General features: G+C 36.1%; 1 protein-coding gene across 1 annotated transcript in view; it reads left to right on the top strand.

Annotated features, from left to right (window-relative positions):
• MAN1A2 (mannosidase alpha class 1A member 2) overlaps positions 1-18,480 on the top strand; it is a 156,295-nt gene extending 137,815 nt beyond the window's left edge. The window contains exon 13 of the mRNA XM_043875727.1: positions 12,618-18,480. Within this exon, the coding sequence (XP_043731662.1) occupies positions 12,618-12,750 (133 nt within the window). The 3' untranslated portion in view covers positions 12,751-18,480. The remainder of the gene's footprint in view (positions 1-12,617) is intronic.
• The last annotated feature ends 1,231 nt before the right edge of the window (positions 18,481-19,711 follow it).

Raw genomic sequence — 19,711 nt, 5'->3', positions numbered from 1 at the left:
TGCTTTGGGTCACTGTAGGTTGCTTATTCTGGAATTTCATATAACTGCAATCATGCATTATGCACTTATTTTTGTTTGACATTCTTTTTAGCATAATATTTTTTTTTTAGATCAGTTGGTGGTGTTGCATGTATCAGGTTATTCCTTTCTCTCGATAAGTATTCTGTTATATGGCTGGCTAACCACATTTTATTTATTCATTCACTTACTGATGGTCCATTAATCATATACTTTTGAAAGGACTCTAGAAAAAAAGGAATTATGTTTGATTACATACAAGTGTCTTAATCTTAGTTTTTTTAATCTAGAAATGTTTTAATTCTTCCCTTAAAATTAACTAATACATTTTGCTACTATCAAATAATTTGCTATTAAGTAAAATTCTAAATGTTTTAATCTTGGTGCTTCTTTAAAACAGAGATGACAGAGAGTTAAAATTTGTGACAACAATCTTTTTCTCAAAACTCCAGTAAAATTGTTGACTGAAGTTTGTTTTAAGTTTGTTTTGGTTTTCAAAAAAAACTCTAGCGAGACTTCTATTTCTCCCTTCGCAAGCAATTTTTTAAAAATAAATTAATTAATTTATTTCTTTTTGGTTGTGCTGGGTCTTTGTTGCTCCATGTGGGCTTTCTCTAGTTGCAGTGCAGTGGCTTCTCTTTTTGCAGAGCATAGGCTCTAGGTACACAGGCTTCAGAAGTTAGGCCATGTGGGCTCTAGCCATGTTCCAGCTTCAGTAGTTGCAGCACGCAGGCTCAGTAGTTGTGACTCTCAGGCCCTAGATCATACAGGCTCCAGTAGTTCTGGTGCGGGGCTCAGTAGTTGTGGTGAGTGTTAGTTGCTCCATGACATGTGGAATCTTCCCAGACCAGGAGTCCAACCCGTCCCCCTGCATTTGCAGACAGATTCCTGTCCACTGTACCATCAGGAAGTCCTGCAAGCATTTTTACTGAGCATGTTTTTCTTAATACTTAGCTAAGTTGAATAATTAGATGCTTTTTCTAGGGGACTATTTTAGTAATACATGAATAGAGTAATAGATTTGTGATGAGATTACCAGAATGTTAATTGTAATATCTAGAAAGGGAATGCATATGGTTTTTACTGTAAAATTCTTTCTAAATTTCTGTAGGTTTGAAAGTTTTATAATATTGAGGTGGAGGGGGGAGGGAAGATAGTAAATTGTTATCCAGAAGTCAGATATTGTTGCTGATACTGTTGTCATTTCCTGTAGTAGTTTCAGTTAATTCTTTTTATAGCTACTGTTATCTTCCTTTGCCTGTAAAGTTATTCTCCATATACATAAATGAATGTATAGTTAGCCAGCTATCAGACTATTAAAAGTGTCTTTGAAGTAGGTTCAAAGACAGTTTTGATAGTGGTTTTGTCAACAAAGCATCAAGAGTAGTATTCAAGTTTGTTATCAGAAGTGTCTTAGTAATTTATTTGTGAGAGAGGAAGAATCAATGAGATAGATTATTGGGGTGAGGATTCTTACACAGGAAAATTAGTTCAAGAGGGAAGATTGAAGAAACAAAGCCACTATTCTCTTCCATTTATCTTTTATAAACTTATCTGTAACTGTATCTTAAAAGTTAGCTTTCTAATATGAGAGAACTATTTTTCCAGCTAGATGAGAAAGGTAGCTTTAAATCTCCTGTTTTTTTGCTATTCTCTGCTCACTTAACCCTTAAAAGCTGATTTATAAACTGAGTCAAGTCAAAAACTATTTATAAAGTAGCTGCTCTCCTCTCAGAATTGTGCTATTTGAGAATTAAATATATGAAACATACACTATACTCATGAGCTTACAATCTAGTTAAGAAATCTCGGCTTTAAGGCGGTTAAAAGACTATCTTCAGTAAATGTAAAATTACCTTATAAAGACTGTAAAACTAATAATAGTTATCACATGCAAACTTTAAAATATTATCAAAGTTAGTTTTACCTTACAGAAAGCTTCCAAGTTTCAGTTTTCTTTTAGCAATCGTATTTCAAAAAATTAGGTACAGTAGAATTGTTTCATACATGAAAGTTAAGTTCTAATACAAAAGACTAAAATTGAGGTTAATCCAAATTCTTCTTTTAAATCCTTTAAGACATCAGTTATGTATGTATTTGTCATCAGTTTTCTTTTTTGTCAAGTACATATAGTTGAATTCCTATACTTTATATTCACAAAGTAAGCTAGATTTCCTATGGATAGCACTAGGAAAATAAGAATGTTGAAAATGTATTTTATTAAAATCCATTTATTGTTTGTCCTGTTTTTATTCAGAACAGTAAAGAGCTTTTCATCATTTTGCAATTAAATCTAGCATTAACAACAACAACAACAAAAGAAATCTCTTACTTCTGGTCATGGGCAAACTCAGTAAAAGTATAAAATGTGTGTGTGTGTGCATGTGTGCATGCGCGCATATAGTGCTTAAGAGAATATAAATGTTTTGGAAATTCAAAGGAACTTTGGTGTGGGCTGGAGTAGTCATGACAAAAGATTGAAATGATGCTAAGTAATGCATAAGGTATTAATAAGTGAGGTAAAGCAGAAAGTCATTTCATGGATCCAGCTTGAGAAAAGAAATGCTACCTTTCTTTAAAAGTACAGGAAGAATACTAGCCTGACTAAAGAATATTCACTAGAAGTAATAGGAGTTAGGATTCTAGAATCAAAATTAGGGAGGCAAGAATATGGATGAATACTGAGGACATTATGTAAAGTGAAATAAACCAGTCACAAAAAGACAAATACTGTTACGATTCCACTTACCTGAAATATCCGTAATAAGATTCATAGAAGAAGAAAGTAGAAGATGGAGCTTCCTCCAGAAGCTGGAGGAGGAGAAAAAGAGTTGTTGTTTAAATGGTATAGAGTTTCAATTTTGCAAGATGAAAAAGTTTTGGAGCTCTGTTTCACAATAATGTGAATATACATAACACTTCTGAACTTAAAAATGGTTAAGATGGTAAATTTTGTGTTATGTGTTTTTACCCCAATGAAAAATTAGAGAATCAATGGCGTGCTACCAAGGGAACTTGTGGGGGAAAAAAAAATGCCAAAGCATCTGTACTTTTAACTGCATTCCCTATGGCTTACCCTGGAATGTAATGAAAGGAAAACAGATAGGACAGAGAGAGTCCCAAAGGGAGAAAGGTAACTTGTTATTTTAAATGATTGCAATTATCCAAAGAAATTATATACCAAGGTACTACTACAAATATGATTTTGTAATCAGTATTAATGTTCTTTCGGGAATGATGGAGAGAAGCACAACAGAATAGATATATAATTTTTTTTTTTTTTATTAGTTGGAGGCTAATTACTTCACAACATTTCAGTGGGTTTTGTCATACATTGACATGAATCAGCCATGGAGTTACATGTATTCCCCATCCCGATCCCCCCTCCCACCTCCCTCTCTACCCAGTCCCTCTGGGTCTTCCCAGGGCACCAGGCCCAAGCACTTGTCTCATGCATCCCACCTGGGCTGGTGATCTGTTTCACCATAGATAGTATACATGCTGTTCTTTTGAAACATCCCACCCTCGCCTTGTCCCACAGAGTCCAAAAGTCTGTTCTGTACATCTGTGTCTCTTTTTCTGTTTTGCATATAGGGTTATCATTACCATCTTTCTAAATTCCATATATATGTGTTAGTATGCTGTAATGTTCTTTATCTTTCTGGCTTACTTCACTCTGTATAATGGGCTCCAGTTTCATCCATCTCATTAGAACTGATTCAAATGAATTCTTTTTAACAGCTGAGTAATATTCCATGGTGTATATGTACCACAGCTTCCTTATCCATTCATCTGCTGATGGGCATCTAGGTTGCTTCCATGTCCTGGCTATTATAAACAGTGCTGCGATGAACATTGGGGTGCACGTGTCTCTTTCAGATCTGGTTTCCTCAGTGTGTATGCCCAGAAGTGGGATTGCTGGGTCATATGGCAGTTCTATTTCCAGTTTTTTAAGAAATCTCCACACTGTTCTCCATAGCGGCTGTACTAGTTTGCATTCCCACCAACAGTGTAAGAGGGTTCCCTTTTCTCCACACCCTCTCCAGCATTTATTGCTTGTAGACTTTTGGATAGCAGCCATCCTGACTGGCATGTAATGGTACCTCATTGTGGTTTTGATTTGCATTTCTCTAATAATGAGTGATGTTGAGCATCTTTTCATGTGTTTGTTAGCCATCTGTATGTCTTCTTTGGAGAAATGTCTGTTTAGTTCTTTGGCCCATTTTTTGATTGGGTCATTTATTTTTCTGGAATTGAGCTGCAGGAGTTGCTTGTATATTTTTGAGATTAATCCTTTTTTGCTTCATTTGCTATTATTTTCTCCCAATCTGAGGGCTGTCTTTTCACCTTACTTATAGTTTCCTTTGTTGTGCAAAAGCTTTTAAGTTTCATTAGATCCCATTTGTTTAGTTTTGCTTTTATTTCCAATATTCTGGGAGGTGGGTCATAGAGGATCTTGCTGTGATTTATGTCGGAGAGTGTTTTGCCTATGTTCTCCTCTAGGAGTTTTATAGTTTCTGGTCTGACATTTAGATCTTTAATCCATTTTGAGTTTATTTTTGTGTATGGTGTTAGAAAGTGTTCTAGTTTCATTCTTTTACAAGTGGTTGACCAGTTTTCCCAGCCCTACTTGTTAAAGAGGTTGTCTTTTTTCCATTGTATATCCTTGCCTCCTTTGTCAAAGATAAGGTGTCCATAGGTTCATGGATTTATCTCTGGGCTTTCGAGAATAGATATATAATTTTAAAGAAGAGAAAAGTTGGATTGAGAAAAATGAAGATAGATGAACTTAATGTCCATTTTCACAAAATTCTAGAAGGTCAGAGTATGAAGTCTTTAGAGAAGAATCAGTGATCATGAAGAGACAGAAAGTGTTCCTAACAACAAGTTTTTGCTGGATAAACTCTAATGATCTTTTTAAATTGGGTTAATAACAGAGCATAAGGTATTCTATGAGCATAATTGCATGGTGTTCAGCAAATCATTTAACAAAGTATTTAAAAACGGAAGAGTAGGACTTCTATTTCCTCCAAGGTGAGATAACAAGGGTCATATTTACCCTTCCCCTTGAAACAAGCAGATAAACTATGTATGAAACAGTGGTTTTCAAAACACTGGACAAAAGGCAGTGAAGGACTGAGATCTCTGAGAGATGGGACACAAGCCAGGTGAGCCTGGTGTTTGTCCCAGCTTGCTGTCTGATGATAGTGTTTCCAGTCTACTGCGCAGGAAGGGGGACTCCTGAGGCAGAGTGCAGCAGACTCCTTGAGGAGATGGAGCTGTGAGTCCAAGGAAACTATGATAGCTAGTGTTCACAGGAAAGTACCAGAGAGGGAGGAGCTGTACAGAGATCCCAAGGGTCTGTAGTGTTCAGCAGGATGAAGAAACTACATGAATTGAGGGAGAGAGTCATCTGTAAGGGATTAAAGGGAACAGTTTGTGGTGATCACACAGGACCAGGAATCGTGTCTGGTTTCAGTAGCCTGATTGGAAAGGCTCCTAATTTATGGGACACCAAATCGATTACTCAAGAAAGTCCCACCTCAGTTATTCTTGTTCAGTCACTTAGTCGTGTCTGACTCTTTGTGACCACATGAACTGCAGCACGCCAGGCTTCCCTGTCCTTCACTATCTCCCGAAGTTTGCTCAAGCTCATGTCCATTGAGTTGGTGATGCCATCCAACCATCTCATCCTCTGTCACCCCCTTCTCCTCTTGCCCTCAATCTTTCCCACCATCAGGGTCTTTTCCAGTGAGTCACCTCTTCGCATCAGGTGACCAAAGTATTGGAGCTTCAGCTTCAGCATCAATCCTTCCAGTATCAATATTCTGGGTTGATTTCCTTTAGGATTGACTGGTTTGATCTCCTTGCTGTCCAGGGAACTCTCAAGAGTCTTCTCCAGCACCACAGTTCGAAAGCATTAATTCTTTGGCTCTCAGCCTTTTTTATGGTCCAATTCTCACATCCATACATACATGACTACTGGAAAAACCAAAAATCCATATTTGACCATATGGACTTTTGTCGGCAAAGTGATGTCTTTGCTTTTTAATACACTGTCTAGGTTTGTCATAGCTATTCTTTCAAGGAGCATGTGTCTTTTAATTTCATGGCTGCAGTCACTGTCCACAGTGATTTTGAAGCCCAAGAAAATGAAATCTGACACTTTCCATGTTTTCCCCATCTGTTTGCCATGAAGTGATAGGACCAAATGCCATGATCATAGTTTTTGAATGTTGAGTTTTAAGCCAGCTTTTTCACTCTCCTCTTTCACTTTTCATCAAGAGGCTCTTAGTTCCTCTTCACTTTCTGCCATTAAAGTTGTATCATCTGCATATCTGAGATTGTTGAAATTTCTCCCGGCAATCTTGATAGCAGCTTGTGATTCATTCAGCCCAGCATTTCGCATGATGTACTCTACATATAAGTTAAATAAGCAGAGTGACGGTATACAGCGTTGACGTACTCCTTTACCAATTTTGAACCAGTCTGTTTTTCCATGTCCAGTTCTAAGTGTTGCTTCTTGTCCTGCATACAGGTTTCTCAGGAGGCTGGTTATACAGTCTGGTATTCCTATCTCATTAAGAATATTCCACAGTTTGTTGTGATCCACCCAGTCAAAGGCTTTAGCATAGTGAAGTAGAAGTAGATGGTTTTTGGAATTCCTTTGCTTTTTCTATGATCCTGTGTGTGTTGGCAATTTGATCTCTGGTTCCTCTACCTTTTCTAAATCCAGTTTGTGCCTCAGTAGAGGGGAATAATCTACAGCTTTGGATCTATATAACAAATCATAAAAACAAGACCTGAAAGGATCAAACTGTTTCCAAGTAACTTAATGATATTCCTGAGCAAAACTTAAGTTTTATAGTAACAGAAAACTATCCAGGAACAAACACGGTTATCAATTGAAATTAACTTGGAACTCATAGACATGTTAGAATTAGCAGATAATATCAAAACAGTTATTATAACTGTATTCTGTGTATTCAAAACATTAAGTATAGATGTGGAAGATGTTAAAACCCATATCAAACTTCCAGAAATGAAAACTATGATGTCTGGATTGGAAAATAAATATACCAAATAGGATTAATAGCACATTAGACATTGCAGGGAAAAAAGGTTAGTGAACTTGAAAACATAGGAATAGAAATCAAAATGAAACAAGAACAACAACAAAAGAAAGAATCTTATGAAAATGAAGAGAGCATTGTGAGCTGTGTAACAACTGCACGTGGTTTAAAATATGTGAAAGTGGAGTCTCTGGAGAAGAGGACAGCGATATGGATGAAAAACTGATCCCAATCTTTTCAAACTTTTTGCAAATACTATACGCACAGACTAAACTTCAAGGAAAAGGAACATAAAAAATGCTCCACCCAAGGCACATTGTAATCACATTGCTCAAAAATAGTGATAAAGAAAAAAATCTTAAAAGCAGCCAGAGGGAAAAGACAAGTTAGGCAAAAAGCAGCAAATATAACAATGACAGAGAGTCCTCCTTGTAAGCAAGACTAATATCCCTCATGAACTTAGTTAACTATAAAATAGCTAAGTAAGATTTTAGCAAATCAAGTCTAACAACATATTAGTTACTACATCATGACCCAAGTGGGTTTATTCCAAGTATGGAGGCTTGATTTAACATTTGAAGATCAGTCAATGAACTATAAAACAAAAACTATATGCTTACCTCAATAGACAGAAAAATCACTTGACAAAATCCAATATCCATTCCTGATAAAACTCTTAGCAAACAAAAAACCAAAAGGAACTTTCTTAACTTGATAAATGGCATGTATGAAGAATGTATAGTTAGCACCATACTGAAGAACTAAGATCCTCCTAAGATTAGGAACAAGACAAGGATGTCTGTTCTCTTCACTTCTACTTAGCCTTGTAATGGAGGTCTGCAGCCAGACAAAAGAAAATTTTTTTGTAGAGGATAATTGTCATCTTTGAAAATCTATTGGAGTTTCTCAAAAAGTTACTAAAATTAGTAAGTTAATTTAGCAGGGTTGTGGACAGAAGATTAATATATTAAAATCAATTATATATACTAGCAGTGAGCAATCAAGAAATTGAAACTGAAAAAATTGCCCCTTATAATAGCATATGAAATGATATGAAATTTTAGGGATAAATCTTGCCAAAACACATTAAAGACCTGTACACTGAAAACTAAAAATCATTGCTGAGAGAAATTAAAGATCTAAATAAATGGAGAGATTCACTTTATGGTTCTGAGAATTCAGTGTTGTCAATTCTCCCTCAATTATTCTGTAGTTACATAATCCCAATAAAAATTTCTGGAAGTTCTTTTGGGTAGAAATTAATAAGCTGTTTCTAAATTTCATATGGAAATACAAAGAACATAGAATAACCAAAGCAAGTTTCAAAAAAAGTAAAGCTGAAAGCCTAATACTGCCTGATTTCAAGACTTACTATAAAGCTATCATAATCAGAACAGTGGTTCTGATTGGTGTAATAGACAATACAAAATCCATTGTGTGTAATAGACAGACAATAGACAAATAGATCAATAGACAGAATCCATTGGTGTAATAGACAATAACAATTGGTGGACAAATATTTGAAACAGAGGATCTAGGAGGTGGTGGGAAGACATATTTTTGACAAAGGTACAAAGGCAGTGATGAGAAACGGATAGTTTCTTGACAGCACCATTTGCTTTACATAGTTCATTCTGAATTCATAAGGTAACTGGGGAGGCCATGTGTGTTAATTCTCTTTATCCAAAGGAAAAATAATACTTCTATATTTATGACAAGGGGTTAATTAGAGCTTAGAGGAAGTCACCTAAGCTAACCTCACAGTGACAGAGAGATTGGGGTGCTGTCTTCCTTGATGTTTATATTTCAGAGTTATGGCTCCCAGGCCTTTTAAGAAAAACATTCCTGGATTGTAACACTGGCAAGAGGTTTATGAAGATTTAAAAAAAGATTTACATATGTATCAAAGGGATAGTTGCAAGTTTTCTCAAGGCAGTGTCCTAAGAAAAGGGAAAAGGGGATAAGGCCTTTTGGCACCAGGAAAAAAATTAATATTCTTTCATTACTCTTTAACCAAGATTACCATCTACCTCTGGGCTTTTTTTTTTTAATACCTAACCCCTATTTCTTGATATGATTTAGACAAAGTCTTGCTTCCTGTGATTGACATGAGCAAATTAGCGTTCCTATCCTTTCCAATTCCTCTTCCCATATAACCAACTCACAACTATTGGGCTTTTTGTTATACGAAATAATCCCAACTGTTTATGTAGTTTCAGTGTCCTCTGACCTATGGGAAAGTCACCCTAAATTATTTGACCCCTGAAGGAGAGGAAGATGAATTTTTCTCAGGCCCTTTGTGTCTCAAGGTCACAAATGTTCCACTTCCAGTTTATCTTTCAAAAAATGGATTTGAATCCACAATACTGCCATGTTTGTTTCAATGTTATTTTCTTCCCCACCCTTTCCCACCAGGAAACAACTTTAAGATTTAAGAAAGGCAGAGAGGGGCAGACCTTTTGGGGAGGTTAATAGTTGTATATTTTAATGTATCATCTTTCAGAATATAATTTCTACTGCGTGTCTTCAATTTATCCATCCTAAGACATTATTTAAACATTAGGAGTATGAATGAAATGGAAGATTTAAGTAAATTATTTTTCAGAGTCTGAGGTTTTCTTGTGAGTTAGCTGTAGTCCCTAATGCAAGCCTTTAGGGTTGTAGCACCTATCCATAATACCCTGAACACTGCCCCTGGTAGTGGTGGAAAAGAGTAAACAAGTCAGCAAGGCTCATTTGATAAACATAAAGAATTAAGTAAAGAACACATTAGCTTGGCAGTTGGTTCTTTTTTAGCCTTAGCATTTCTCCATAGACACTTAAATTTTCTTCTCAGATTTGGTTGACTGTTCTTTCCTATTTGACTGTAAAACTTTCCTGTTTGGAGAGTACTACCAACACTTAGTTGAGATTACTTCTCGTACCATCACCTCCTCTGAATGTCTTGTCTTTCTGGATAAAAGAAAGATAAAAGAGACATAGGTGAACAGCATTTTAAAATAGTTCTAAAAAGTGAGCAAGACATCCAGTAAAACTGAGGTACTTAATAGCACCTTTTTATATACTTACGGCCTTTGGCAATGCCGTTTGTCATCTGTTATCTTCAACTTTGAACTGTAGTCATAAAAAATCCTTACTAGGAGAGAAAGTATCTAGTAGTCTGATAGCTAATTTGAATTAGACTTTTCTCAACTTTCATAGCAAAGATCACACTTCTCCAGTTGTTCTGTATTTAAAATCCAAGTTAAAAATCTCTGTCAGTAATAATGTACCATGGCCTTGACATGTGTTGTTTAGCTATTTTACTTTAATTTCAAACATTTGTTTTGCTGTAAATTTTTAAATATATATCTGTAGTCTAGCTCCTGCTGTCTAGGGCCTATTTGACTCTCCAAGTAGTTCGTCCAAACCCCTGCTTAAGGTCCAGAGGAATCCTCTGGAAGCTTGGCATGAAAGTTGTATTAATTTCCTAGAGCTACAGTAACAAATCACCACAAACTTTGTGGCATTACAGAAGTTTATTCTCTCACAGCTCTGCAGGCCAGAAATCAGAAATAATTTTCCTCTGAAGGTGTTCTTGGATGGTGGGAGCTTAACTTGAGTCTTTGCCTCTGCCTTTACATGATTTTCATGTCTCTGGGTCCAGATCACTTGCTCTCCTTTCTCTTGTAAAGATAGAAGCCATTGGTTTTAGGGCCCACCCTAAATCAAGGATGGTTTCCTCTTGAGATCCTTAGCGGATTATCTACCAGAGACCCTGTTTCCAAATAAAGTGACATTCTGAGGCACCAGATGGACATGAGTTGGGGAATAGGGAGGCGACTCAACCCACTACAGTTTTATTAAGATTGTTTCATGATTGTTTAAAAATAAAATACCACTTTCTGTTATCTAAAGCTTTCACATAACTTGTGTATTTACATAAGGTACTTCTATAGCACTTTACAATGTAAAGAAATCATTTTACAAGAAACTGCATTTTCTCTTTATTTCTTTACCTACTCCTCTCCCAAGAAGTGTTGCAATTAGAGTGAGCCTGCTACATTAGCCCACATTTAGCCAAAAGACGTGGAACTGCACAGAACATAGCTCTCTCCTGGACATGTTTGTGCCCAAAATACAGCTTGTGCTTCTCATCTCCATACAGTAAGCAGACCCAGCAGAGTCTCTTGCTGTGTCCATCCAAGCCTTTTTCAGTTCCAGCTTCTCTGCCTGTTACCTGGTGAATAAGTCGGTCAAGCAGATCTCAAGGTCTGGGATCAAAGAGTGAAACTCGAGGCCCTGTTACTCTCCATTCCAGCTTTACCAGTTACACAGTTGATAAGCAGCCTCCATTTACCTCAGTGCTATATGGTTCTGTCGTCCAGAACTATGACAGTAAAATGAAAAGATGTTAATGTGCCTATTTTTAAGATAAAGAGAGTTTAGCTAAAATACTGTAAAGGAATTCTTCACCAAAGCCTTAAGTAAAGCCCAGCTACTTACTGCTAAGATCAAGAGTTATAACCCAGATTGCCAACTCTGTATAGTTGTTTTATGCTCACTTTGATAACCGCCTAATAGAATTCATATTGGAATTTGCCCAATTATGTAATGTGATATACATATGATATTTTTACCTATAATGGTAAGAATCATTGTATAAACTGTTTTAAATTTCTAAGTTCCCCCTGTGCCCTGCAGTGTTCATGGAGAGGTGTAAATATATATGTCTTCATATAAACAAAGCTATTACCTATTAAGAGAGACTAATGAATGATTAACCCTCCTGTAAATCCATAATGTTTCTAGAACTTTTTTGAACAGTTTGCAGTATCTTCTCCAAGAACTATAAAAACTCGTGTATTAGGAGTATATAAAGTCATTGCTGTGCCCAGATAACATGCCTTACTTATTTCCCTTAGTGTTTGTTAATAAATGTAGATGCTTGCAATGCAGAAGATCCAGATTTGATCCCTGGGTTGGGAAGATTCCTTGGAGAAGGGAGTGGCAACCCACTCCAGTATCCTTGCCTAGGAAATCCCATGGACAAAGGAGTCTGTCAGGCTACAGTCCATGAGGTCCCAATGAGTCAGACAAGACTGAGTGCCTAACACACGAACACACACACACACATTAATTTGTAGTTACACTGTGATCTCTGTAAGTTGCCAAAACGTATGATTGATATTATATCTGAATTTTAAAAGAGTGTCTCTAAAAAATCATGGATTGGTTTGTTTTATGCCATTTTACAGCATTATTGTTTTATGTGCTTCAGACAGGTATGTGGAATTTGCTTTTTAACTGCCTTCTTTCAGAGGTCTAGTTGTTCATCTTACTGGATTTTATTATGCACTTTTCTGGAATACATTGATTTTGTGTTTTTAATCATTTGAATGACTTAGGTTCACTTTCTGGTGTGTTTTTTATCAAAGTTGCTCGAAATAGGTTATTGGTGTCCTCTCCCATTATAACTGAGATCACGTGATCTTCTTGTTGAATTCTAGTTGAAACTCATTTTTTTTTTTTTTTTTTAATTTTCAGGTATTTGTATCTGCTGTTCTCCGGTGATGACCTTTTACCTTTAGACCACTGGGTATTTAATACAGAGGCTCACCCTCTGCCCGTGTTACATTTAGCCAACACCACACTTTCAAGAAATCCTGCTGTTCGATGAATGAAGCTTCAGAAAGACCATTCTCACCTGTGTTTTGTTTACATGGACCACTACAGAAATTAGTCTGGAGAGGGGCCTTTTGAAAACCTGGACCTCTTAAGTCAACATGGCAGGGTGAAACATGACTATTCCCTGCAAGACTTTTCAACTTGTAGATATTTCAACTTTGAAATGATTCCATTTTATACCTGACCAAAACATATTCTGGTGTATGTAGGACAGAGACCTGATGTGTTTTGATTCTTAATGAGATGGTCACTTGAGAAATTATGCCTGTTGCTGTTGTTTCTAGAGTCCTGGAATCTGGAGGCTATACTTCCTAAGAATAAGCCCAGAATGTGGAGCACCTTGCAGGAGTTGGAGATGGCCTTTGGAACCAATTACACATTTGTTTCCTCCCAAAGTGGAGCAGCTCTCACGTCACAATATTTACACATTGTTTGTCCTCTTTTCCCCTCCATTTTTAATAATGGAATGAATTAAAATAAGAGCAAAAAAACAATGTAACTGCATCGGCCGCAGGAAGACTCGAAAAAGAAACAGAATGCCTATCCCTCTCTGAATTTTCAAGTTACCATTAGATGCAGACTGGCAGCCATTTCAAGTCGCAGTCTAGTCCATTGAAATTTCTTGGTTAAATTTGATTTCTCTGGGGACATGATTCACGAAGAATACTCTTCAAGTCTTTGTCTCCATATGGAATCATTGAAACTACTATTTATCATCACCACTACTTACGAGCCTGGGTTTGGAATTCCGTGCATGTTGTTCAGTCTCGTGTTGGTAGCATGACAAAAAGTGGGGAAAATGCTGCAGTTTGTTGCCTTGAAACCTGTTCTAAGAGAAAGCCTTGGTTTTGTTGGTAGGAGATTATTTTTTCAAACCAGCAAATCTACCAAGTAAATTTCGTTTACTTTGACCTTAGTAGACTTCCTCAATTTTCAGCTCTTTGTGTGGCTTGGCAAAATTCACTGCACTGTGTGCCGCTCTGAATTTACCTTGATGAGCCAGATTACCTTCACAATTTGTTAAATAAAAAATAATATGTAGTGAAACTTCCTTAACTGTTTTTGGGATAGGGGATCCTTTGTTATCCCATCAGATGAGTGAGCTTTTCCTAACCATTTTATGTAAAAAATAAATTCAACTTTTTTTCTCTAAGGATATTTATATAAACCCAAAGAATTAATCAGAGTAGTTTCAAAATAATATTTAGTAATTAAAATGTGGTATAATTTAATTATATTACACTAAATTTGAAATATATCTAAGGGGCTTTCTCTTACCATCAATAGATTTTACAGTATTTCTTTATATTGTGGGGGAATAACAAATTTTATCAGGAACTAAAAGATAAATAAGACTTATAAATTTTCTGACCCTTAAATTTATGTCACAGTGCAAGATGCTTTTTCTTCTTTACACTTAATACAAACAGCTTCCATTGGCAGTAATAGTTAGGAGTAGTATTATTAGTCTGATATTTACTATGAATTTGAAGATTTCATAAAACAATGCGTAGGAAGCCCACTTTAGAGTTCTGAAGGTTTGTTGTCTTATTTTGATAGTTTTTTTTTATTGTTTTATTAGCATGTGGTAGATTTACATTGGAGAAAGATTTAGTAAATGAATATGATTAAATATTTTAAGGGTGTTCATCTTATGCCACAAATAGTCATACAGTTCACATAGTTCAGAAGATGATCCATAAATGATAACCATCTCAAGATTTTCAGTATACATAGAAAGTAAGGATGTAGAGCCAGTTGCTTTATTTAAATCTTTAGGAGACTTAAATTTTAGTACATATATTGAAATTATAATATCTTTTGCTAGTTGAAAAACTAAAAATTTTAAATGAAAAGCATAGATGACTAACTTTAGAAGAGAAAGGGAAAGTGTTTAGTTCTCAAAAAACATTAGCTTTGCTCCTAAAAATAGCACAAGCCCACTTATGAGTCACTTAAAAAAAATGAAAAACTTGACTTGGCAAAAGACCCAGAACAGCTTTGTAGATGGCAGTGAACACTTGCTCACTTCGTTTAGAAGAATGCAGAGTAAAGGAACCTTCTTGGTTCCCCAGGAACTTCTCAAGAAATGAAAAGACAAAACCCCCACACCAAGTGCTCTGTTTGTATTTGTGGAGCTCAAGAGAAGACAGAGAGGGCATGAGCATGGCTAGTTCTGGTCCAAGCAAAGACTCTTGAGAGGGACGAAGGAAGAGTCTTCATCATCTCCTCTCTCCCTTGTGACGGTGAGAAGACTAGAGCTTATGACAGTGCTTCCTTTTTCTTTTTTTTCTTCTCTGAATACCAAAGGCAATTACATTTAAGTCAGCTACGAGTTGCCAATGTCATGTTTTATTTTTGTTAAGGATTTAAAAATTTCTTTTCTCCAAGATCAATCCTTATCCTATATTATCCCCATATTCTGCTAGTTTCTGAAAGTATTCTTTACTTTTTTCTGTCCTTTACAGTCCTTTGCATTTTGTAGCCCTTATGACTCAGGTTAAACATTCGTTACATTTTTAAGATCTTCTGCAAAGAGCCTAGAAATGCTCCTTTCCAGGTGCCTCCTCAAAAGCAGACACATTACTTTGTGCCTTTGGCACAAATGTGCAGAGTAGATCATTTGGTATACAAGAGAAAAAAATAGATGTTGAACACCCTTCCACCTTCTATATTTATTTTTCTTTCTTTTAGAATCTTAGAATCACGTTTTTAGTTCAAACCAGTATTAAGCTGTTAAAACCAAGAGAATGTGGTCCCAACTGAAAAGAAGTCTCAGTGTAGAAAAATAGGTACCCAGCCACAGGATTCTTACTTTCTGGTGGGTTGTAGAGATGTGCTGTCTTATGTCTGACACCGACTTATCCTTGTCTTTGAGCAGATGTTTGTGTGTAAAAGCAAAACCTGGATATTGAAGGAATATATTCCTGTTGTGGGATATTGGCCCTGATTCTCTGTGATGTTCTCTAGGACAGCCCAGGGCTTCAGTTGGTAGATTTTAACCAAGCAGTTTGAAATTTTGATCATTAACGTCTCCTCTCCCATTCTCCATTGCCAAAGTCTTTGTCAAAACTTCAAATTTGTTGGTAAAATTTGTTGTGCTTGCCCTTGTAGTTTCTCCTTAGGCGTGGATTCCTTATGAGTGAGTGAGTGAGTGAGTGAGTGAGTGAGTGAGTGAAGAAGCACAGCATACCTGATGTGTGCCAAGCGTTGTGCTCGGCACTTTCAAGTGTTAGAACACTTTGTGATTCCAGTGGCATTTTCTGTATAAGAGTTGTTCATACCGTTCTAAGTGTTTTTCAGTATGATTCATGTTACAAAATCCTTAATTTTATATTTCCTTTAAATTAAAGAAGAAAAGAAATGGTTTATAATATATTTTAAACAATGTGCTACTATATAATACTAACAGCTATAATTGTAGTTAATAACAAGTCTCTTGAAAAATGTCAAAAGAAATACTTGATTTCTGATGCAACTTTGACTAAAATATCTACTTTAGAAATAAAAAAATTCTTATTTTGCTATTATCACTTTAATTGCATAATTAAAAGTTAATGTTTTATAGAAATGCTGGTTATTTTATATTCAAAAAATTGTCACATAATTAAATGGGTAAAATTTGCAGTTAGTTGTAAATTGTTTATGCTCTGCTCTGTGGTTCCAGTAATGGTCTCATGCTGTTAAATATAAAAGAATAATATACTGAAATATTTCTAAGTTCCTAATAACAGTTCCTAGTAATGGTATTTTGAGTTCTTATTTTTCTTTAGGTTTCCTTACACTCAGATTGGCTAGCTCATATCTTAATCTACTCTTTAGGTAGATAGATACATAAATACAATGATACATAGAAAGATTTTTAGTATTGTTTCTGTTAGTGAACACCATTGTTAACTGGTTTTGGCTGCACAAATTCTAAGCAGAATATTTGAGTAACCAAATATGATCTGGAGATATTTTAATGTACTTGGTTCCGGAACATTGATGAATATGGTTTTCTGTTCCTTCAGCTCATTCAGGCCATGTTCTCTGTGATCTGTGGATCAGCAAGCTGTCCTCCAGAGAGCCAGACGTGAATGTTTCAGGCTTTGTGAGCCGTACAGTCTCTCTCTGCTACTCAGTCCTGCTGTTAAGCCATCAAAGCAAGTGTAGACAGCATGCAAAGGAAGGGGTATCGGTGGCTGTTTTCCAATAAAACTTTTATTTTCTGCAACATGGAGGACTAGATTTGGCCCATGGATCATAGTCGTTAACCCTTGATCCCAATTTTAATTTGTGTAAGACCCTATAATCTTTGATATGCATCTTTTATCTGTGTTTTGAATACATAATTCATTTTTAAAGCAAAAAAAAAGTCATGTATGTACGATCATATGTATTTGTGTAACCTAAAGCTATATATTTGTTGTCTTGAAAATAGCTATACTCTGGAGGCTATTCAGGTTTCAGTATGGTACAACTATCTTGAAAGAGGCATTTTGTTTGTTTTTGGGGTATGCTGTTAGCCCTTATCCTTTCTTGTCATTTAGTGCCACAATTCCAGAGTCTCCATGTAAAAGAAAGGGTCTCTGTGGTATCAAAACTAGTATATTTGCTTCAGGTTCTGCCTGCCCATTAACCTTTGGACCAGGACTCTGGATGGCTGGAGCTGCAAAAATTCCTCCACTTGAATACTCTTAGGGCCCTATGACAAGAATGTGAAATTATATTTCTGACCTTTGTGCTACAGAAGTCAATCTCCTGAAAAAATTTTAAGCAACAGAAAATGGGTTATGTGCCTCAGTTGCCATGTGGCAACCACTATTCCTTTTTTTAGACTGCAGAAAGATACCATTGCCCTTGTTACCTCTACAACAGCCTAAATCTGAGGAATGCAGAGAAAAAGATGTGTCCAAAAGAAGAGTTCCCTTCCTCTTCTTGCACTTGCTCAATCTTTTTCAGGTCAATAGTATTTCAGAATGTCAGTGTGCATCATATTTAAATTAAAGCATCCTCAGCCTTTTAACTGTTTAACAACTAATCCACTTTAAACTTTGAGCCCAGCAGAACTCATGAAATTACACAATACCACATGGCTAGTATGTATGTACATTGCAGTGCACCAAGCTTCCTGAGGATAGCTTTTTTCACAAAGAAGTTTACCAAATTTTTCACTATACTTGGAAATGCTAGAAGATGGGAAGCCTGTACTCAGAATGGCAGGGGGACACACACCATAAATGAATTACCTTTCTGAGTTCAGCATGCAATACAGATGGCTTCAGCTCAGTGTGAATCAGTGTGAGTACACAGACATGTACACCCACATACATATGCAGAAGATTTTAAATAAAAATGTGTTGCAGCTATTGGAAAGCTACAGACTTCTACTGCAAATTATATACCAGAAAAATCCATGGAGATAAGCTCACCTCTTGGGAAAAGTTATTTTTTAGAAAATTTAGAAATTAGTTTTTGTTGGATAAGTTGAATAAAGCATCCCCAGTTTTAATACTGGATTCATAAGTTGAAATGCCATTTCTCAATCTTACTGGTCTCAAATTCACTGGTATAATTTTTCCCTAAACTAACACGTGGGGCAAGTATAACCTCCTAAATCAGTACCCACCAGCCACTCCTGAACTGACTTCCAGTTATGTCCTCCTCCATACGTAATTTTTATAAATTAAAGGTAATATTGTATATTAAAGATTAAATAAAGATGTTCTTTAAGTGAAAAGTCTGTTTATCCTTCATTTGTACCCACTGATGACACCACAGTTCAGTCTTCCTGTTTGTAGAACAACTTGGACTTTCAGTTGGGAGACTGTGGGAACATTCAGAGAGTATTTCTTTTGGTTCAGCTAATTTTAATATTCCTCAGTGTTATAGAAAGATGAAGAGCTTGCCAGATGAGATTTTCATGCCATCTAATTTTAAGAAAACAAGCTATAGGCCTGTGTGACTGTTTTATCTAGTCTAGTCCAACCTCTGAGACCATCAAGCTTAAAAATTATATAATCACTGGATCTCTTTCTGTTACCTGACTCTTCTTAAGTGATTCTTGAGCAAAAACAGGCCTTCGGGACTTGAGTAATCATTATAGAGTGTATGCATATATCATAGCATGAAGAAGTGAAGTGAAGTGAAGTCACTCAGTCATGTCTGACTCTTTGCGACCCCATGGACTGTAGCCTGCCAGGCTCCTCCCTCCATGGGATTCTCCAGGCAAGAATGCTGGAGTGGGTTGCCATTTCCTTCTCCAGGGTATCTTCCTGACTCAGGGATTGAACCCAGGTCTCCTGCACTGCAGGCAGACGCTTTAACCTCTGAGCCACCAGGGAAGCCCCATATCATAGCATATACAGCTTCAATTAACAGCATGTTATGCCAGTTGTACCTCATTAAGGCTGTTTTAAAAAAAAAGGGTCCTGTTGGCTGAACTAACGAATGTCTTAAAAAAATTTTTTTGTAATTAAATATAATTTATAAAGTTTGCCACTTTAGCCGTATTTGTGTATAACCCAGTAGCGTTAATAATTACATTGACAGTGTTGTTCAACCATCACCAGTATCTATCTCCAAAACCTTTTCATCACTCCAAACAATCTCTAACCATTGAGCAATAATTCCCCATTCTCTCCTTCCCTCAAGAGAATTTCAATTTCTTAACCTTAAGAAAATCTTAATTTTTTATCTGTAAAAGGAAGATAATACAGATTTTTTTAGGAGAATTAAATATGAAAAATTCATGTATCCAGGCTGAAATAAGCTTGCCATGTTAGTTGCTACTTTTTAATTATGTTCATTAGCAACAGATTGGAGTAATAATTCCAAAAGAAGTAGAAAAAATTTAATAAAGAGGTTCAGGGTAGCAAAGAACCAAGAAAACTAGTTCCTATTTTCTTTATTTTCTTGTTTTATATGTAATGAAATGAAACCAAAAGGGGATAAAATTAAGGCATTGGATG

Source organism: Cervus elaphus, chromosome 20 (assembly GCF_910594005.1).
Source record: "Cervus elaphus chromosome 20, mCerEla1.1, whole genome shotgun sequence".
Classification (NCBI taxonomy): Eukaryota; Metazoa; Chordata; class Mammalia; order Artiodactyla; family Cervidae; genus Cervus; species Cervus elaphus.
Note: the sequence above shows the minus strand (reverse complement) of the source record. Positions and strands in the feature narration are given on the sequence as shown.